Below are 24049 nucleotides of genomic sequence, written 5' to 3'. Positions count from 1 at the left end.
ATTCAATAGATTTGGCACTGTGTTTAAACCTAAATCCTCTAATGTTATGATAATTTCTATTGGGATATTATCAGGGCCTGTTGCTTTGCCTAACTTCATTTTTTTAATAGCTGCTTCTACTTCTTCTTTTAAAATTGGTGGCCCGTCTACCTCTTTGTTTATTGTTAGTTTTTCTCTTTCATCATAAAAAAGTTCCTCTATATACTCTGACCATCTATTCAACACATCTGTTCTGTCCATCAAAACATTGCCATCTTTAGCTTTTATGCATCCTGTGCTTGAACATACTCTTTTGCCACTGACTTCTTTTATCTTTTCATGTATAAATTTGCTATTAATGTTTTGTTTTATTTCTATTTCTAGACACTAATAATTTATCTATTTCTCTTTTGCTTCATTACATTCTTTCTTTATTTTCTTTGTTAAGGTTTTATGTTTTTCTGCATCTTATTTATATTGCCTTCTTTCTTCCATTAGTCCTAGCACTTCATTAGGCATCCACTCCTTATTCTCTTTTCTAGATTTGTGTGGTATATTTTCTTGTATAGCTTCATTAATTGAGGTTTTAATTCCATTCCATAATTCATCTGTCGTATCAGTTAGATCTTCTACTTCTAGCAGTTGAAATTTGTTTTTTTTTTTACCTCAATAACAAATTTCTCTTTAAGATCTTGATTTGTTTTCATAAATCCTGCTTCATATTTTGGTTGATGTTTTCCTTTCTTTAATCATTTAAAATTTATTCTCATTTTGCAGATGACAGGTACATGGTCGCTATCACAATCAGCTCCAGGCAAGGTTTTAACTGATTTTACTGCATTTCGAAAACGTTTCTGGATTAGGATGAAGTCTATTTGGTTTCTAGTTCTATCGCCTGGACTTATCCATGTATATCTTCTTTTTGGATGTTGTTTACACCATGTATTTGAAACAATGAATTCATTTTCTCTACACCAATCAATTAGTCTTTCACCACGTTCATTCCTATCTCCAAATCCCCACGGACCAATTATTTCTTCTGTTCTTGAATTGCCTACCTTGGCATTGGAGTCACCCATTATTATTTTTACATCCTGTGATTTTAGTTGCTTCATAGCAAATTCTAGATCTTCATAAAATTTCTCAACTTCTTCATCATCATGTGCTGATGTAGGGGCATATACATCAATTATTCCTATGTCAAATGGATTGATGAAATTGATGTGCATTTCGAAACCAACACTTCTCATTTTCAGGTGCATTGATCGCCGCGTAATCCTGTCTGAAAGAGATTATTGCATATGGGCTTTCATGCATTATTGTGTCCATAACAGCACCTTCCCGTGGTGTTCCCCGTTTCTACTGAGTTTGTTATGGGCGCGACCGAGTCCCCGGCGGTATAACTGGGTTAGAGAGAGTAGGTGGGACCCCTTCCTCTTAAGGTGCAGGAGACAGAACCCACCGGTACACGCTCTGCTCCTCACCCACCCACCTCACACTCATTCTGCAGTGTGGTGTCTTCTGTTTGTCCCTACTACACTTAATCCTTACTTTACTATAGCCTATATCCTACTGCCTTGTAGGATGTCATTGGCTTGACAAAGGCTAGCAGAGTAAACTGCACACAAACCGGCAGTAGGCAACAGGAAACCACTGCTGTACTTTCCCAAGAATATTCTTGATGTCTGATTACTCATTAACAGATAACAGCGTTAAGGGGGTTCATGATGCGACTCTGAACACCTCGCTCGGCAGGGACAGCCATGGACAGCAGGTGGCACCCGGGCGTCATCCAGTGACTGTTCGCAAGATACAAATAGAATAGGTACATGGAATGTAAGAACCTTATTTCAAACTGGTAAGCTAGAGAATGTTAAACAAGAAATGGACAGGATGAAATTTCATATACTAGATGAGCAGAAACTAGGTGGACAGGAAAAGGTTTAATCCGAACAGGGAACAATGATATATTCAGGAGGTTGAACTCATGATAAAGGAGTAGGAATTTTATTTGACCATAATATCGTTAAAAGTATTAAAGTATGGCGGGGTGTCTCAGATAGAGTAATAGTAGTGAAACTAGATGGAAAACCATTTGACATAGGAATAAAATATTATATTACAATATTATATATTATATTATAACATATTAAGAGACTAAATTACGCGCTACAAAAAAAAATTAAGTTTTTAATCTTTTTTGAAAAGTAAGTGGATTGTCATTTAAATTTGTTTTTTAAATACTGATGGAGTCCCACTGTCGGGAGGTCAAAGGATTTTTTAATGAAAAACTAAAGATATTTGGGGTTCCTTTAGGAGATTTAAACTAGCAGATCTTAAATTTCGATTGGGTTCATAAAGGTGGTTAAGTTCTTGAAGGTAAACAGGAGCAGGATTTTTAAAGTAATTTTGAAAACGTGGATAAGTATTTTAAATTCAATTCTAAATTTTATATGTAGCCAGTGTAGGTCCTCCAAAATGGGAGTAATAAGCTTGCGCTTTTGGATATTATAACGACTCAGCTCAGACATCGTTATTTCAATTAATTCATTATCAATCATATTGTAAATTTAAACTACATATACGTAAGATAATACGACCAGCTAGGACGGAGTTCTTTCAGTAACTATCTTAACGCCCCCCATAGACGCCGACATCCGCTGAGAGCGGGACGGATGACCTATCGCTGTGACCCGATCCCTGCGTTTATCGCAGATGATTTTTGCCCACATACGGGGAGATATTTTTTTGAGGCGATCGGCGATCGGGGGCGTGGCAGTATAAAAAAGTGGACAATTTTTTTCGGATTTTCGCTGTTTTCACGTCGGATTCGTGATCAGCGTCAAATTTACAATAGGTTTGATACTAAGAACTGTGTGTTTACTCCAAAAATTGGTGAAATTAGAAATAAATTTTAATTAATAGTGAGGCTACGATCCCAGTTACTGTCTGTTATTCTATCTTTCGTCTTGCGCACAATAGTGATTGCTTCTCACTAAATTATATCAATTAGACTGTTGAAGGAACGAAATTGACATCATTCCACTCTTTGTTATTGTATTAAGGCAGTCATTTTGGTAATTAGTTCTCACTAAATTATATCAATCAGACTTTTAACGTTCAAGGTTACTCGTAGTTTTGTGTGACGGTACGTTATTTCCGACTGGTGGATGTTGTGAGCATTTTAACTCAACTTATAGCATCAATAACCGTCCAAGATATTCGCATCATATGTAGCAATAGCTATAATTATTAATAATAATCTAACATGTCGAGAGAGAGAGAGAGAGAGAGAGAGAGAGAGAGAGAGAGAGGGGAGAGAGAGAGATAGAGAGAAAGAGAGAGAGAGAGAGAGGGGGGGGGGGAGAGAAAGAGAAAGAGAGAAAAATTTACTTGCGCTATATATACCGCTATATTCAATAAAGGTGCTCAAATCACTTTATAAGGGTCTTTGGCCAACATAAAAACATGTTGGACGAGACATGACTGCTAAGCGATATTGCAATTGTTTCCCGACAGAGACGACGCTGTAAACAACGAAGTACTCATTTTAACAGTGAACAAGGTGAGAGAATGCGAGTAAAGAGCCTTTTCCAAGGACTCAATTATGCGCCACTCAGAGCGGGACTCGAATCCAGTACCGTCCGATCCAAATGCGAGTGTCATTTCACAAGACCACATGCATAGACGCACAAAAAAGTGATGAGAGAATAGATTCATATGTATTGAAGGAGGAGAGAGCGGATGGAGTGAGTAAAGTTCTTGGATATTTATAGAAGGAACCAAATTGACGTCACTCCTCTCATTGTTATTGTTTTTAGACACCCATTTTTATGATTAGTTCTCATTAAAATATATCAGACTATAACGTTCAAGGTTCCATGTAGATCTTTGGGCTGGAGTGATATTTCTGGCTGGCGGACTTTGTGAGTATTTTAATTTAACACAGAGCATCAATAGAAGGAATGAATTTGACGTTAGTCAACCCGTTGTTATTGCTTTTAGACAGCATTTTATAATTAACTTATCACTAAGTTATATCAATCAGACAATGAACGTTCGCGTTTGCAGTTTTGTGTGTTAATATGTTATACCCCGATGGAGATGTCGTGAGTATTTTTCCAATACGCATAACATCAATACATTTGCAATCCGATTTAAGTTTAAAAGCAACGGAGACCACGGAAATTTTTCCATTTTGTGGACAATAAAGATTTTTTATTTATCGTCATTATTATTATTATAATTATAATTATTATTATTATTATTATTATTATTATTATATATTATTATTATTATTATTATTATTATTATTATTATTATTATTATTATTATTATTTATAAAACAAATCGACAGTGTTCCCGTGGCAGGTTAAACGGGTACTCCTCGGGACTACTCGCATTCGCACCCCCCCCCCCCCACCACCACCACCACCACACACACGCACACAGCTCTTTTCTTTTTTTTTTTTTGGGGGGGGGGGGGGCGTTGTTTGTAGATTATAATTCAAGGTTACAATGCCCACCCTGTCATCCCGTAGTCAAGGCTTTTTGGCATCTGCCAATCCCAAATGTATGTGTCAAGGTCGACCGTCATGTCGCGTCAACGGGTGAGGAAAAAAAAAACAAAAACAAAAAAAAACTGGCATATTATTATACCATCACAGTGAAAATTATGAAAACTATTTTTTATTTTGTATGAAATCCTTTATAAATTTTACGATGATCAAGAACGAAACTTTTGCCATCTACCTCTTCCTGGCGCAACATTTATAAAAATATTATTAAAAAAAATAATAACACAGCATTTATTTGGCGCAATATCCACGTGCTCAAAGCGCTTTACAAGGGGTCCCAAGGCAACAGCAATATTAAACTTGAAAGACGAGACATGACGCCTGTCAGGCGATGTGACATTTTTTCCCAACAAAGACAACGAACGGCCATGTTTTACACCTGAGTACGGTGAGAGAATGGGAGTAAAGAGCCTTTTCCAAGGACTCAACTCTGCGCCACTCAGAGCGGGTCTCGAAACCCGAATCTTCCGATCCGAAAGCGAGAGTCATACCACTTGGTGCATCACAAAATAAGGAGGGGCACTGTTCTGTCGGCCACATAGCCTCAATATTAATTAAAATTTATTTCTAATTTAATCAATTTTTGGAGTAAAAACATAGTTCTTGGTATCAAACCTATTGTAAATTCGACGCTGATCACGAATCTGACGTCAAAACAGCAAAAATCCGAAAAAAAATTGTCCAATTTTTTATACTGCCACGCCCCCGATCGCCGATCGCCTCGAAAAATATTTAGCAAGGCGGGCTTTGCGAGCGATGGACCGTACCTAGGTTTATCGGCCAGGTGTTTGGCCACACACATTGCGTTTTCACCCCGGTTTGCCTGATCGGGGTACGAACCAGGATCAAAACCGCGCGTGTATGGAGCCTTTAACACAAAACAATCGTCTTACGATGTTCATAAGAAACAAAGGGTGCTTATACGTTCACGCAATCAACATTCACACTCACATGCAAAACATGCACAACACAAAATGCGTACCTATATATATACAAAAATATAGACAGCCGAACAACTACATTCATACATAGCAAAAAACCCCTCAAATATATGACAATACATGTTTCAGATATCGTTACCAATCGAACTGCTTTGTTCTGCATATTTTGGAGTCGATTAATGACATTATTATGACAACCATAGAGCAAGTTATTGCAAAAATCCAGGCAGATAAATATCATAGAGGCAACAGGAAGTTTGGTAGTATTAATATCAAGAATCCTAATAATAGCACCACTTAATATAAGATAAAGATTGCAGGATCTAGTTACAGTACTGACATGAGCAGACATGTTTAATTTGAGTTCAAATAAAACCAAGTTTCTCACAGACTCCTTAGTGATTGAAATTAAACAATCTGAAAGCTTCAGGTTAAGAGTTGAAAGGTCCGCATGGCCACCTCATGCGATGTTCAACATCTCTGTTTTGTTTTCGTTTTTTACCTGGGTTTATTGTAACTAATCTAGTTTCTAATCTCAGAGATACAATTTTCTATATCTCTTATAACATTCATCAGCACTGGTCAACTGTAATAAGTGATTTATGATATCATTGTGAAATTTAATAAGAGCAGTTTTAGGTTGGGAAAGGGGCGATAAGCCGACAGAGATTTAGAGAATAATTTGTGTTAATTCAAAAACGTGTTTAGCATAAAAGCAACACTTTTCTCAATTAGTTTAGAAATGAGGGTGAGATTCGAGACAGGTCGATGATTATTTCGGACTTCTTTGTCAAGGTCGGGTTTCTTTAACATGGCAGTGACAATAGCTCGTCTAAGATTATTAGATACCTCGCGAAAAAACAAACTAGCATTTGCACTATTGATGAGAACAGGAATCAAAATAATAGCACTAGAAAGAAACAAGTCATAATTAGGTATTGGATCTATAGGGCTAGTTGTTTTTGAGCATTGCCTCAGCGCGGACAGTGCTTCCGTTTCAGTGTCGGAGCTCAAATGCATCAAATGCTACTCCTGCTGGAATTGCACAAGTCTACTCCACTTCTCTTTAAGTGTTCCCCCTTTGTCCAACTCATTCCGAATTCTTGATATTTTATCTCTAAATTGTAGAGAGATATTATTTGCGCTAACAATAAGGTCCTCGAAATGATTTGAACGGATGATCCTTAATCAGCATGTTCAGGGTAGCGAACAGTTCACGTGGGTTTCGTTTTGTGCTTGTTAATTTATTATGAAGATATTTTTTTTACAAGATAGAATCTATTTGTTCCGTTGTTGTTTTAGTCCTAAATAAATTTGATAATGAATTTTTAATTTGAACATACAAGGAACATACAAAAACAAATCGACAGATCTGAAAACATAACGAGAACTTAGATATAATTGTCATACACCAAGTAAAATACACAAAAAAGTCGAGAAAATTTTTCAAAACTTGAATAACTTATAAATATTTTGAAATAGTCAGTTACTTTTCAAATATTCACTTTTCTTACACGTATTTGCATGAGACCATTGTTTGATATCAGTAATTATTCTACCCTTTTTAGTATGAACAGCCTCGCATACATCACACCAATCTATTCCACGAAACGGCATTGCAGACAGTCGATCTTTCTCCTGAAGCATTTTACTGTAGCGTGGTAAATCTTTTCCCAATTCTTTAAGATGTAAAGCCAAGTCTTTTGCACTTTGAAATTTGTTTCCATTCACAAACGAGTCCGTGGGAAAATATCTGTCATAATCGAGACTTCCTTTCACGACTGGGATGATGTGAGCGCGATCTTTGAACAGTTTGTTCAATTTTTCTGTGACGTAATCTGTGCAGAACGCGTTTTCAAACGACAGGTAAAATTTATAAGTGGTGTTGAATACATGCCGACACTTGTAGTCATCAAACCAGTAGGGACAATCGAATTTTTTACCGCATTTTCCAAAAATGTCAATGTCGATGTATTTCTGAGGGACAAAAAAGTAATATTGGTGATTTGATTGACTTAAGGGTATCATGCATAGTACTAAATAATTACAAAAGTGCTAATTCACATATTTCAAATATATAAATGCACGTTGTTTAATGGAGTAACTACCCTGAACCAGGATCTCTCTACATATCAGAAATTTCTGGATTCAGGTGCGTCCGAATTAATCCCTGAAGAACTAAAAAATATTCCAGTGCTCTCCGTACTAAAGTCACAGCAAGATCTTGACGACCTCAAAACTCTGGCACAGGACCGTGACCAATGGAAACAATTAACAACATGGATGGAGAGAGCAGCTAGACTCATCAACTGTAACTGAATAACATAATTTTCAGCAAGAGTCATTTTAGAGGCTTACTACTACTACTTTTTAATGTACATTCTAAGCTCAGGTCAAACGTTTCTACTCTCGTTAAATTTTTGATGCCCATGACTTTTGAGTTATCTTTGCCTCTGATTAGTCTGTGACTGAAATAGATGCCTCAACTTCAACGTCGATTTTCACAAAATTTGTTTTTTTACACTTTGCTTACCTAATTCAAACGGTCATATTTCAGGAACTTAAAATCCGCTTTGCTTAGGCACAACAACCAAAAAATCGAAAAGCCCGTCTTAATACAAAGACAAATGTAATTGAGTTAGGATTGCATTGGGGACTTTTTTCTATTTGAGAACTAACCTGCATTTCTTGAACAAAATCCATTCTATCCTTCTGACAGTTGTTAACCCACCAAGTAGCTGTTTTCGATTTAGCACTGGCTATTTCATCTGGGGATGGAATAAATATGAGCATGAGCATATATATATATATATATATATATATATATATATATATATATATATATATATATATATATTATATATGTGTGTGTGTGTGTGTGTCTGTGTATTATGTGTGTATGTTTGTGTGTGTGTGTGTGTGTGTGTGTGACTACTTAATATGTTATGCTTGAGATTTTTTGTTGTGCAATCTTTTCTTTCGATTTCTAATAATCCTTTGTTGGATATTGTGGAATTGGCTTAAAGCTCAAAGACAGCTACAAAATATTTAATATTTACCACAATGTTGGAGTCAGTCTACATCGATGTTTCAGGCCTTTTTAGACATCGTCAGGACTGTGTGTTACATGAGTTTGGTTTGTTGTCTATTGTTATTTGTTGAAGTGGTTCCGGTTTGTAGTTGATTAATAAGTACTTCCGTCGATGTGGACAGGTATTGTACATCTCATTTTTCGTGTTGAGTGTTGCTTCATGAGGGTGTTTGGTTATAGTATATTTCTCTTCCAGGCATAAGCTACATTATTTTGATGTTGGTGTGTATCCTGTTGCTTTAGATATAATTTTCCATGAAATGTTGTCTATTAATTTCCAAATATGTTCGCTGAGTTATGTGGATGCTTTTTTGTTAGTGTTTCTAAATGTTGAGGTGTATAGGTTGTACCATATTTGTATCAAACACGATTCAATTTACACACACACATATATATATATTATATATATATATATATATATATATATATATATATATATATATATACATACATATATATATATATATATATATATATATATATATATATATATATATATGAGTGTTAGTGGGTACGTGAGTGATCGATCATATAAAAATAAATAAATTCACTCACGTATTTTTAAGCCGAAACGAACGTTTCTATGTCCTTCATTTGAAATGAAGGGCATGGAAACGTTCATTTTAGCTTAAAAATACGTGAGTGAATTTATATATATACATATTATAGCACAATATATCAAAAGCATTTTACTAGAGAATGTGAAATCTTCATAGTTTGGGCATTGTTTTATATCATTCTGTATTTTCTTTTTCTTTTTTTGTTTGGCCTTTTTCCTTTATCAATTTGTCTATCATGTTTCAGTCCTGGAAACTGGTGCATGATGTGCTGGATATTTTTGTTGTTGTGTATACTTTTCTTTCAATTTGTAATATTCGCATGTTCGATATGCTGGAATTGGCTTAAATCTCAAAAACGCTCACAAAAATACAAAATACAAAAGGTCCTCTATCAAATGAACCGGCATGCACCATGTTTTATTATTTCCTGGAAAAATAAAACAAGGGGCATTTTAGTGATTCTTTAGCAACAAAATCATTTTAAAAAGTTATGACTTTCTAATAGAACAGCAGATCCAACGAAATTTTTGTTGCCGAATCCTGGATTGACCTAACTACTCGGCAATTATTCTTAAACATTTAATAAAAGAGAAAATGAGGCCCAAAAAAATTAATATCAAATTTTCCTTGATGGTCTTCAGAGCAAGAATTTTAAATATTGGCACCACATGAATCAGCAGAAACATTATTTTATCGGAGAAGACTAAAAGACAGAGTCATTATGCTGCCAAAAACAATTTTTATCATAGATTTAACATCAGTCGGCTATAAACACCGGGGCCCACTATTATTTAAGCGGACTAAGTTTAGCTCTTTAGTCTAGTAAATGACTTCCTAGTCTTAAGCTTGAGCGAAGCAAGTGACTAAACAATCGAATTTTATAAACGTTTCTAGTCTCTCACTAGCTAGGCTAGTGTCCAAAAGTCGGCCTTGCAAGGGCGTCGACTAATTTGGTTATTTAGTGCTGGTAACTTCAAGGTCTTTAGAACACGATGGTAGGTAAGTTACCACCCTTCATACTTTCGACCCAAAAGATTGCCAAAGAGGAAATTAGCAATACATATTGTTTAGATATATATATATCTAGTTCCGTTTCTCATTTGAACTTACTTTTGCCATGATTAATAAAATCACGTGATATTGACTGACGACTTATCAGACTATAACGACGTCCAAGGTCGACATGTCAATTCTATATTTAGGCCAATGAAAGTTCCATTGAAACTCGAACAAATTGAACCCGAAAACAAACATTCAAAACAGAAAGTTTGTTCTGATGAATCACATTATTTCAGTCAGTTACAATTCCAGCAGAATAACTTTGTCTCCACTATACTCAATGTCTCAATTGTTTCTATGTTATATGTTTGTGTTCAGAATATTGGCTATTAAGCTAACTGATGGCCTACTTACTTCGCTGTGGTTGTGTGTGTTGTACCCGCTACCTCCAGTAGTCGGTGAGAGAGGGATCTAGCCATGAATGACCTGAGTTTGATACGAATTTTTTTGGGTTCGTGGATAGCTCATACGGTAGAGTCACGCTCTCACCGGTTAGGCGGAGTTGTCGTACTATTAAGGTCGCGGGTTCAAACCCTATCAACCGCCGAAATTTTTGTATTCTCTATTGTGTTCTGGCAAGTTTCTATTCACTTCATCTCTTGTTGTTAAACTTTCTAATCATTATTCTTTTTTCATTGGTTCTTTGAAGCAACTCTCCGACTTCAAGTTTCCGTTCACTCGCAACTCACAAGCCCGAGTAGAATCGGGTCTTATATGGTCTTATACAAAGTTTTACTCACAAAAATGTGTACTTTCGATGATTAGGACTTATCAAGTGGTTCTACTGGTTCATCACGTAATTTTTTCAAAATTACATTATTTCGTGTCTATTTAGTCTTGATATTGGTCGTACCAAACTTTGATACCGTTGTCAACGTTGTTGTGTTTTTGACGGGACCCCAGAGTAATATTGTGGAATCGCTCAACCCAGAAGTGTTAGTAATTATGTGAGAGAACAGTTTTATTACTGAGTATAACTAAGAGTATATACAAATATATCGCAACAACATTGTAAGTACGAAAAACAGTATAAATAACGCAAACATGGGAAGTAATGAACAAAGAGTGCATCCTTCTCTAGGGCATGCCACTCTGATAATTGTAAGACTTAATGAATAATAACTAATTAAGCTGTAACTAAAATCAATTAGCTAATAACAAATGGGAGCAATTCTTTCCTAGCGTAACTCGATGTATAAGTCCAGAACAAACGTATTGCTTTTGGTTTGGTAATTTTGTCTTTGTCATAGGTAAACTCAATACCCAAAAACTATAAGAATTTGCTCAGGTCTGTTATGTGAAATGTTCAGCTAAGCTTCTATTTGTTACATTCATGTGAGATTGGCTTTTGTAGCTATGGTTTTGTCATCTACGTACACAATGATGACTGCATGGTCCGAATATTTTGGATTGCCTTTTGCGTACATACATCAGTCAAATAGTGATCGTGTAAAATTTTAATCAGTCAAATGTTGGTGTAATTTGATATTCCAATTTCTGCAACTTTGTTTTAACCTATAGAGAAACTGATTTGATTATCACTTGATAGTCTTCTGGCTGTTCAACATAAAGTTCACAATCAATATTTGCATTGAGTTCTAACATCCTTTTTGTAAACCAATCAATCATTTTGAATTGCAAGTTGGATCAATGTTTTGATTGGTGCTATGCGGGCAGAGGGCGAAATGATAGTCTTTGCCTGGAATTTGGAAAACCCCTTTTGTAACAAAAAGGGCTACGTTGTATCTTTCTCCCCTATTTATTGGTAAACGTTTGAGTGCATATACCCATCTTTCCCCCACTATTTTTCTGTCTGTAGACAGGGATGTAAGTTCATAAGTGTCATTTTCGCCCAATCAGTGGATTTCATCAAGCATGGCTTGTTGCCATTTGTTAATTTCTGTACAAGGTACAGCTTCATTGTAAGTTTGAGGCATGTCCATTGCAAGGCAGTAATGGACCGTGACATTCATTATGTTATAATATGGGACTCCAACAACATAATCATCTAAGTATTTGGGTGAATTTCTTTTCCTCCCTTTTGAAGTAGTCTCATTCTGTTTTTTTTTTTATTGTCAGGTATCTCAAGTAATAATTGCCTGTTCTTTCGTTTAAACTGTATTTTTGCAAAGACTTGATCCTCTGAAGGCAGTACAACTTATTCTGATTTCTCCAGAGGAATTTGGGTCTTGAAAAACTTAACACATCTGACTTTCTTTATAATTTGGTTTTCAGGGAAATAAACAAGAGAAGGACTTCTAACAAAAGCTACAAAATCTCCCTTTACACCCTTGTTGTCGACCTTTTGGGGATTTTATGTCATAGCAAAACAGCTTTTGCAAAATGTCTCCATGTTTGCTGTTGATTGGTTCTATAAGAATACATAACACCTTTTACTCTAAGAGATCATTACATACAATTATATAACAACTTCCGTTTCTGAACCTCTCTCTGTCTCATTCACTCTCTTCTCAAGCCATCAATACTCATCACGATCATCACTCATTACTTTTTCATTTGTTAATAACGTTTTATCTTTTCATTCGGCTCGTCAATGTTATTCATTGTCTTGGTTACGTTCCCAATCATCATTTGCAATGTTGGGCTTTCTCCTGTCATTGAAAAGGAGTGCCCTCAATGTTTCCATTTTAGCATCTGATTTGGATGTATGATTTATTTTTGAGCTTTGGGAAAAATATGGAATGTGTGAATACGTCTTAAGGGTTTGGGGAGCCCATATTGCAAAAGAAGACATCTTGACATATTGAAAAGGCAAAATCAAAAGGTCTCTGGCACCGTACAAAAACTCTTCTATCAAATAAACCGGCATGGGCCTTTTTATTTTGGTCGAATAAAACAAGGGACATAACTCAAAAAAAAAATATAACAACGAAATAGTTAAACGAAGTTATACATTTCTACATCAATGTTTTGGAAATTATAATTATTAAAGTATATAAATGTGTACACATCATGTGAAAGTGAGATTGTTTTGCTTTTTTAAACTCTCACTTAATTTGACCATCATAATGGTGAGGGTTTGTTATGTTAATACGACCGATGATTTTATTACTCTGTGTGTGTGTGTGTGTGTGTGTGTGTGTGTGTGTGTGTGTTCCCAACGCGCACTCCCAAGTTCGTTCAAAGAATGTGAATACGCCCAGAAATCGAAGCGAAAGAATATATTAATATCATACTCTTCTAGTTTGGAGAAACCCCGATTTTACTGGGTCACAATCGCAATATATATATATATATATATATATATATATATATATATACATATATATATATATATATATATATATATATATATATATATATATATATATATGAGGCATCCCCACTATTGTGCCACATTTGCAGGTCTGATTACCCTGTCTATTATGGGGTCCTTGCTGTAATGAAAAAGCTCTCAAACCAATACAAAATGGTATCCATTAAATTGATGTTAGATCAAGCCCGCAATTGCTAATATTATGTACACAACCCCAAACCCATTTACTTAGCGGGAATACCCGGGACAAAAACATACCAGCTAACCAAGCCATGTCGGGATACTTCTAAAAACACGGGAACCTTTTCAGAGGAAGACCGATCACAACACTCCATGTGATCCTAAACAAAAACCTAACAACACTTGGACAAAGCATTAGTCTCATAACGGCAGGGGACCTTGAAAATCTGAGAACCCTAGCAGAGGACCGGCAATATTGGAGACACCTCACACAGGAAATACTGGAAACAGCCAAGGCGACCCGATCTTTCGGTCGATACGCGAAAGGCATCTAAGTCAAGTAAGTCAAGAATACCCTCTCTTATTAGATTTATAGTAACAGCACCAAATATATATATATATATATATATATATATATATATATATATATATATATATAGCATGAACTCATGTATACTTTAACATTATACTCACGATAATGATCTTGTTTGTAAAGCAATGCGGAATCCCGCCAGCCTAGCCTGACCCAAGGAATCACGATATCGGAATCAAGTCGGTGACCCATTGTTAGGTTAAATTGATTCTTCCAAAAGTTGTAATCTGAAAAGTAGAGAGTGATTTATGCGACTCTTTTCTTAAAATGATTTGGTGTCGAGGTAAACCAGATGTCAAACGTTTTAATTGTCTTTTTTATTGCCTGAATAAAGGGGTTGAGCTCGAAACGTTTAATATTTACCATTTTGTTCATTGTTTTGAAGCTTTTATTTTTTATTTGAACATTACTTTTATATAAAAAAGGAGACATACCTTATATTTGAAACAAAATATATGAACATCTATATATGTATTTTTACCGATTCTAAACGTGCTACGACAGTGTTTTATTTACTCTCCCGGAAGGCCATAGAACCATATTTCCCTTTCATACAGTACCAGTTACTTGTTAAGTGTCCTTTTTGTAACACACCTACAAAATCCCTCTCTGCTTGTAGCCAAATAATCATTCACACCCGAGTCGAGAAAGGTTCATATAATATGTGCAAAGTGCCTAACAAAAAGACACATTATCGGAAGCGGAATTTTAAATGACCACTGACACGCATTCGGTCACTGGATACGTGATTTCTTGGCTTTTGTGACACGATGAGACACCTTAGCCATACAGGAAACAGGACATACCTCCAGGATATCTGTTGGTGCGCTCGGTTTCATAGCAGTGAGTCACCCACAATTGACCGGGTCGCCTCTTAATATCGGGACTTGGTAACATGCCTAAACACATGAAAATAACCACGTCCGCTTCAGCCACTTTTTTCCCGTCAGGATCCAGTTCACAATTGTAGGGGCATCTCTTTAAATCGACGTTGTATTTATTCTCTTTATAAAGCCAGCTGATGATTTGTATAATTAATAAAAGATTATATACATATTTTTAAACGAACAACATCAACAACAACAACAACAATAGAGAACAAGCAAAACAAAAAGAACACAAAATTCAAAACAAGCTCCTAAGAAAGAAAAATATTTAAAAATAGTAGTATTAATAGTAATAATAATAATACTAATAATAATAATAATAATAATAGTAATAATAATAATAATAATAATAATAATAATAATAATAATAATAATAATAATAATAGTAATAATAATAATAATATTAATGATGATGGTGATGATGAAGATGATGATGATAATGATGATGATGATGATGATGATGATGATGATGATGATGATGATGATGATGATGATGATGATGATGATGATAATAATAATAGTAATAATATTGGTGATGATGATGATGATGATGATGATGATGATGATGATGATGATGATGATGATGATGATGATGATGATGATGATATAATAATAATAATAATAATAATAATAATAATAATTATTATACTTTATTGCATCCCAAAAAGGAATTTTTTTTTTGTACAGACGTGTTATAATTTACACAATAAGATAAAAATACAATGGAAATAGGATGTATATATAAAAAAGGAGCAGATCCATAACCAGAGCTGCGCTTTATAATATGAATAATTTCAACCCTGTAAAATAGTTAAAACTGTCACTATAAATTGAAAATTGAAAAGATTGCAAAACAAATTAATTAAAAAATTAATATTTACATATTTTGAAAGTAAAAATGCGAAATAATTATATAAAATGATTATTGCTTGTTGTTATAAAGCCTAATACTAGACGGCAGAAAAGATTTTCGGTGTCTCTCTGCTTTCGTTGAAATAAAGAAAGGGCGACCACTCCTTCCTGACATGATAACTGATGGTCTTAGTGGATGATACTGGTCATTTAATATTTTAGTTATTTTATTTATACAAAATTTCTCGTATAAAAGATCTACATCGTCAACATCATTTATATAGCGTTTAATGGATTTTTAAATATTTGAATTTATTTTGTTCCTTTCCACTGCGAAGCAATTGCCTCCCCAAGCTGTTATACAAAATGACAAGACACTTTCAATTACTGCTCTATAAAATAATGTGCAGAGGGTTTTATATATCCTAAACTGAGAGAGTTTTGATAAAAAATATGTACGTCTGCACATCTTATGCCTAATTATTTTCAAGTGTTCATCCCACTTGAGCCTGTCATCAATCGTTACACCAAGGTATTTGTAGTGAGGAACTCGCTGGACGAATTGGTCCTTTAATTTTAACGGTTCTATCGGTTCCTTCACTCTCCTAAAGTCAATCACTAGCTCCTTTGTCTTGCTTATGTTAAGCTCTAGGTGGTGGGCATCACACCAATACACAAATCTATCAATTTCTTGACTATAAGCCACTTCGTTGCCATTTGTTATGAGGCCTTGAAGAGCGGTGTCATCTGCAAACTTTATTAAAGGTACACTCAGGTTTTGACTTCTACAGTAATTCGTGTATATTGTGAATAATACAGGGGACAATACACAAACTTGAGGAGCACCAGTATTTGTAGTTATACATGAAGATATGTCTTGTCCTAATTGAACATATTGTGCTCTCTCCGTAAGAAATTCGAGCACCCAAGCAATTATATACTTGTTTAAATTCAGACCAGTCATTTTTTGAACAACCAACTGAGTTTGCATTGTATTGAACGCTGAAGATAAATCTACAAAAGCAATCTGCAATAGCTCTTAGCGTGATCTAGATGCCAGTAGATGTTGTTTGTAAATAGCACGTCCTGGTTTGTAAGCAAATTGATGACTATCACTCAAAGGCATAAACTGATTCCTAATTTTAACAAGAACAAGTTTTTCTAAAGATTTAATGACTATTGAAGTCAGTGCAACAGGTCTGAGATCGTTCATAGATTCAAGTTTTTCTTTTTTTTGGAACAGGAATAATTTTTGAAGTTTTCCAAATTACAGGGATCGAAACGCATTGGAGGGACCAGTTAAAAAATATGTGTATAAATAGGGGAAAGCTGATGGGCACATTCTTTTAATAATTTTCCTTTCAATCCATCCGGCCCAGCAGCCTTCCTCTCGTTTAGTTTCGAAATACGAATCTCGTTTCTTCTTCACTGACCTCAATAGTCATTTCATCTTCCAAAGCCCTGTCTAATTTATGTTTTTCATTTTCAATATCAAATTTGTTTGCTGTGTCAAAACGTGAATAAAATTTATTTAGAGTTTCAATTTCGATATCTTCTGATATAATCGTGGGCTTTGGATTATAGTTAACAACAGTTTTAAGCCCCGCCACGTGTCCCGTATATCCCCAGAAGAAAAGCATTTTTCAATTTTATTTTTGTACTTGTCTCTACAACTAGATATTACTCTCTTTATCTCTCTTTTTTTTGTTTTCAGATCTTTTTTGTTTCCACTAGTAAACAGAGTTTTCTTTTGGTTCAATAAAAGTTTTAGATCTTTTGTTATCCAAGGCTTGTTGATAGGATAATATCTTATTTCTTTTTTTACAACACACTAGCTGTTCACAGAATTTTAAATACTCACTCACACAGTCATTCAGCTCATCCACACTATCACATGATTCGATAAAAACTATAATCATATAAAAATATGATGATGATATCTAAAGTAGTAAGGATGGAGAAAAGAGAGGAAGAGGACTACAAGGAGGTAAGTTGGACAAATAAAATATCAGCTATACTTCTCTGATTTTGAGTTGATTCTGCGTAGAGAAATAATCTTTGTTTGGCCTTGTTTAGATTCCAATATTTTAGAAGCATTCTCATTATAAATTACGGGGTTTTTTATATATGGCGATTTGAACTCGTGTCTCTCAGTGGATTCGAAGCCAATGTTTTTCAAATCCTCATCCATAAGCAATTTGTTGATTGATGTTGGCTTTGTCGTTTGCCGTTCGAGTGAAGTGGATTGACGATTTATTTTATGAACATTTTCAGTAATATAATATGTTGTTTGCCGTTCTAGTGAAGTGGATCGACCATGTATTTTGTGAACATTTTCACTAATATATCCGACGGCATTTTCATTTAATCTAAACAATAAATAAGAGAACGAAACGATTCCTAGAATGCACAACAAGAGAAATTTGCGTTTTAAGCCATTCGTACATTTTAAACAAGTGGAAAATGTCATTTTGAAAGTATCTTGTGAAACCGTGTTCAGTGAACTTTGAGCTCCAAAGAGCAAAGCTTTCGTCTCTATCAGAGGCGGTTTGTTCAGAATTTTTGCATGCGTTCAGGAGTTCAAGATTTCAAGACACCCGAATATCAGAAGAATCTTTTCATGTTTCTGTAATAAAAAGAGAAGAGGATTGAAATTATATAATAACTGTTATTATTATTATTATTATTATTATTATATTATTATTATTATTATTATTATTATTATATTATTATTATTATTATTATTTTATTATTATTATTATTATTTATTATTATTATTATTATTAATTATTTCTAATTATCATTATTTTTATCATCATCATCATCGTCATCATCATCATCGTGGTCGTCGTCGTCGTCGTCATCTTAGTCATTATATTTTAATACAAGAAAAAAATAACATCCCAAATTATCAGTCGATCTCAACTTTCTTGCTTTGTGTGGCACATTTCATACACACTTGTGCAGTTCTTTATCTTACAACGGTGCCTGTTCCTTAATTTCTTCAGTTGATATTTTCAAATAAAAATATTAAAAAATGGAGCTACCCAAATGTCTTAGTCCTCGTCCTCCTCGTATTCAATGTACGTGTTGTGTGATGCAGGCCAGGCTGGCAGCATAAAACCTTGTGAAAAATATAGTTATTAAAATTGTCCCAACTACCGGGAACCTTTGTGGTGCAATGGTAGCACGTCTGACAGGTAATTAGAGGGTCTGAGGTTCGATCCCCAGTCAAGGTCGATTGATTTTTTGGGTATTTTTTTCTTATATTTTTCTTTAGTGTTTTGTCTGGCACCTTTCATACACACTTGTTCAGTTCTTCATGCGACTATGTGCTCTAGTGATATGACACTCACTTCCGTATCGGAAGGCCTGGGTTCGACTCTGGCTCGGTGCATAGTTGATTCCTTGGAAAAGGCTCTTTACTCACCTTCTCTCACCGTACTCAGGTGAAAAATGAGTACATGGCCGTTAACAGTGTTCCCTCTGTCCGAAAAAAAATGTAATGTCGCCTAACAGCGTCATGTCCTGCATGTAAAGTCGTGCTGTTTGCCAGGGACCCTCTTAAAGCGCTTTGAGCACGTTTAGTGGATATAGCGTTATATAAAAGCTCAATTTATTTATATAAAAGCTTGATTTATTATTTAATGTATTATTACTTATCTTAGAACGGTGCCTGCTTCTTTATTTGTATGGTGTGTTGCTGTTGTTCATTAAATAGTCCAGTTCAGAAATAAGTGGTCGCTAGTATTTTTTACGATATCGTGAGATGTTGACAATAATTGTAATATTTATTTTGGGTTCTTGAATTGTTGTGCTGTATTGTCTTGGTAGTTTTGCCATTCGATGACAACATTTGTTTTAACTCGCCTATGATTAGTTGTTACCAAGGTGCCAGCATATGATCTTGCATTTGTTATGAATTTTTTTGTCACTTTGTCTGGACAGCATGAATCAATTGGTTGTAAATGTTGATAACTGCTCCTGTTTCTTATTTTTCCTTTTTCCTGCCCAGATAGTTTGGTGTCGAGAAGTGTGATTAACTGCGCTGTTTGTGACAAACAATCTACCAGTCTTTCTCCGTTATAATTTCGTTTACCCCTCGAATTCACATACGGTTTACATAACTTTGACTGTAAGGAAAATTATATCAATACGGCAAAGTAAAATTGAAAAATGCTATCGTAGAAAACTGGTAATTGAACGTTGGTCACGATCGAGTGATCCTAAATGTACAAAGTAAATATTACAATGAAATATTAATGACAAAAATAATCATGAAAGCAACAACGATCATATTCATACATAAGTCTCTGATAAATTATAATGATGTAACATTGTTTCAGATGTCATGCATTTTACTTGTCAACATTTACAATCCAGTGTACAAAATCATGAAAGTAATGGAAACAATTATCCACATAACAATATAAGGTTTAATAAGAAAATAAATAAATGGATAAATAACTAAATTAAACAAACAAATTAATGAATAGATAAATAAATAAAAATTAAAATCAAACTGAATTCAGAAATTAATCGAATATTAAATAGAATAAAACAAATAAGTCATACTTAAATTCCAGAGACTTTAACTCCCTATCAGCTAAGATTTTAAATTGATTCAAAGAACATGCATTTCTTGTGTTGAATCGGAGACTATTCCATATTTTTACTATACGTTAAATTATTGAGTTCTGTCTTATTTTGGTCTGAAATCTTGGAATATATATTTTATATTTGTCGCCTCTGGTATATTTATTAGCAGTGTTTTATTTCCTAGATTATTAATAGTTTCGTTTCGATTTCTGTAAAAAGTTTTTATTTCTTCCGGGAAATTTTCTGCTATTTCCGTTGTTGGTGCGTAAACATTGATGACGGAAATTGTCCTTTGTCTTTACATTGGTGTTTGTTGTTTTGGTTATGTGATATGCCCCCCTGTAGTTGTAACACACAAATACGGTGAGATAACTTCCAACACTTATTGATTGAATGTTTCCATTTTTCAATTATGAAGAAGTCATATCCGTAGAATCGAGAGTTAGAAGGAAAACAAATAAGCCGACCGCTACCTATAGTTCGATCGGCCCCATTTTCTAGTTTGTTTTCTTGTAAACAAGTAATATCTAATTTATAATTTGACACTTCCTCGGCGAATTGATCAATTATAACTTTACTTATAAGTGTTCTTACATTTAACCTTCCAGCGTCAAAATGGACTTCATTCCTCCAAAAGCATTTGACAAGTGAGACAAGAAACTATTCATTGAGCGGAGGCTCAGTGCCAACAGGTGTCAGCCATGTTGACCGGAAATAATAGCATTATTATTATTATTATTATTATTATTATATTATTATTATTATTATTATTATTATTATATATTATTATTATTATTATTATTATTATTATTATTATTATATTATTATTATATTATGATTATTATTATTATTATTATTATTATATTATATTATATATTAATGATATATTATGATATGATGATGATGTATGATGATGATGATGATGATGATGATGATGATGATGATGATATATTATTATTATTATTATTATTATTATTATTATTCATTATTATATTATCATTATTAAATTATTATTATTATTATTATTATTATTATTATTATATTATTATTATTATTATTATTATTATTATTATTATTATTATATATTATTGTCATTTTTATTATTATTACTTCTATTATTAATATCATTCTTCTTCTTCCTATTATTATTATTATTATTATGCTTCTTCTTCTTCTTCTTCTTCTTCTTCTTCTTCTTCTTCTTCTTCTTCTTCTTCTTCTTCTTCTTCTTCTTCTTCTCCTTTTCTTTTCTTCTTCTTTTCATTACTATTATCATTATCATTATATTATATTATTATTATTATTATTATTATTATTATTATTATTATTATTATTATCATCATCATCATCATCTTCTTCTTCTTCTTCTTCTTCTTCTTCTTCTTCTTCTACTTCTATTAAATCAAAGACAGGGGAAGCCATCACAGACAAGGACAAGCAGATGGGAAGATGGTTAGAGCACTACTTGGAACTCTACGCCAGAGAAAACTCTGTCACCCAAAGAGCGTCAGGCGCAATTGAAGAACTGCCACTACTGGATGAACTAGACGCAGAACCAATTATGGAGGAGCTCAGCAAAGCAATCGATGCTCTGGCCTGTGGCAGAGCACCCGTTGACGACAGTATTCCACTCGAAATCATCAAATGTGGAAAGCCAGCCCTCTTTGAACCACTACATAAACTCCTGTGTCTTTGCTGGAGAGAAGGCAAGGTACCCCAGGATATGCGCGATGCCAAGATTATCACCCTCTACAAAAACAAGGGAGACCGTAGTGACTGTAATAACTATAGGGGAATCTCTCTACTGAGCATTGTGGGTAAAGTCTTTGCGCGCGTTGTCCTCGCTCGACTGCAAGTCCTAGCCGAACGTATCTACCCAGAGTCGCAGTGTGGCTTCAGAGTCAAGAGGTTGACAGTGGACATGATCTTCTCAGTACGTCAACTTCAGGAGAAATGCAGAGAACAGCAGATGCCCCTCTACATTGCATTTATTGACCTGACAAAGGCATTTGACCTTGTTAGCAGGAAGGGCCTTTTCCAGATGCTAAAGAAGATTGGCTGTCCTCCTCAGCAGCTTAGCATCATTGCCTCCTTCCACGACGACATGAAGGGCACCATCAGCTACGACGGTGGAGCCTCTGAACCCTTCCCCATGCGCAGCGGCGTGAAACAAGACTGTGTCCTCGCACCGACTTTGTTTGGTATATTTTTCTCCTTACTGCTGAAGTTTGCATTCAAAGATTCAACAGAAGGAGTCCACTTACACACCAGGAGTGATGGGAAGCTGTTCAAGCTAGCACGGCTGAGAGCAAAGACCAAGGTCCGCACAGTCCTCATTAGGGAACTGCTATTTGCAGATGATGCAGCTCTATGCGCGCATACCGAGGAAGACCTTCAGCGGCTGATGGACAGGTTTTCCCACGCATGCAGGGAATTCGGGCTGACGATCAGCATCAAGAAAACAAATGTAATGTGTCAGGATGTCCCCTCTATACCAGCAATTTACATTGACAACGAGGAGCTAGAAGTCACTGATCACTTCACATACTTTTGGCACAAACATGACCAGCAACCTCTCACTTGATGCAGAATTAGACAAGTGCATCGCCAAAGCAGCCGCTGTCATGGCACAACTGATCAAGAGAGTGTGGACCAACAACCAACTCACTTTGAACACCAAACTCAAAGTATACCAGGCATGTGTACTCAGTAGTCTACTGTATAGCAGTGAATCCTGGACAACATATGCCAGACAGGAGAACTGCCTAGAAAACTTCCACATTCGCTGTCTACGACGAATTCTCGGCATCAGGTGGCAGGACAGACTCACTAACAATGCAGTGCTAGAAAGAGCAAACTCCCTCAGTATGCATCTCATGCTCTGTCAGTGACGTTTGCGATGGCTTGGTCACGTAAACAGGATGGACGATGGACGCATACCCAAAGAGATCATGTACGGTGAACTAGCTTCTGGACGACGTCCAACTGGCCGCTCAGCTCTGCGCTTCTATGATGTCTGCAAACGAGACGTGAAATTGACAAGCATCGACTCAAACACCTGGGAGGCACTTGCTGACGACCGCAGCGACTGGAGATATGCGGTGATGGAGGGAGTGAAGAGGGGTGAGGAGAGGAGAAAGATGACGTTTGAGGAGAGGAGAGCAAGGAAGAAAGAGAGGCAGCAGATCCAAATACCAAACACACAGTCAAAGTACGTGTGCAATAACTGCGGTAGAGACTGCCATGGAAGGATTGGTCTGCTGAGTCACACCCGTCGTTGCTCTCAACAAGACTGATGAGACTAAAGTCATACAGGGCGCAAACCATCGTCTCTTGAGACGGAAGGATGCCTACTACTACTACTACTACTACTACTACTACTACTACTACTACTACTACTACTATTATTATTATTATTATTATTATTATTATTATTATTATATATTATTAACTATATATTATTATTATTATTATTATTATTATTATTATTATATTATTATAGTTATATTATTATTATTATTATTATTATTATTATTATTATTATTATTATTATTATTATTATTATATATATTATTATTATTATTATTATTATTATTATTATTGTCATTTTTATTATTATTACTTCTATTATTAATATCATTCTTCTTCTTCCTATTATTATTATTATGCTTCAT

General features: G+C 34.8%; 1 protein-coding gene across 2 annotated transcripts in view; it reads right to left on the bottom strand.

Moving 5' to 3' along the window:
- Positions 1–6761: 6761 nt before the first annotated feature.
- LOC144976281 (3-galactosyl-N-acetylglucosaminide 4-alpha-L-fucosyltransferase FUT3-like) overlaps positions 6762–24049 on the bottom strand; it is a 22763-nt gene continuing 5475 nt past the window's right edge. Inside the window, exons 1-6 of one of the 2 annotated variants that reach the window (XM_078920474.1) lie at positions 20352–20527; positions 17795–18402; positions 14844–15055; positions 14139–14264; positions 8177–8265; positions 6762–7474 (exon numbers count right to left, since the gene is read on the bottom strand). In XM_078920474.1, the coding sequence (XP_078776600.1) occupies positions 6980–7474; positions 8177–8265; positions 14139–14264; positions 14844–15055; positions 17795–18246 (1374 nt within the window). In that variant the 5' untranslated portion in view covers positions 18247–18402; positions 20352–20527 and the 3' untranslated portion in view covers positions 6762–6979. Of the gene's footprint in view, positions 7475–8176; positions 8266–14138; positions 14265–14843; positions 15056–17794; positions 18403–20351; positions 20528–24049 lie in introns of those variants that run through there. The other variant, XM_078920473.1, reaches the window with a different exon arrangement.

Source organism: Berghia stephanieae, chromosome 7 (assembly GCF_034508935.2).
Source record: "Berghia stephanieae isolate SIO BIC M18660-M18661 chromosome 7, UCSD_Bste_1.3, whole genome shotgun sequence".
Lineage (NCBI taxonomy): Eukaryota > Metazoa > Mollusca > Gastropoda > Nudibranchia > Aeolidiidae > Berghia > Berghia stephanieae.
This window is presented reverse-complemented; position numbering and strand designations above follow the sequence as displayed.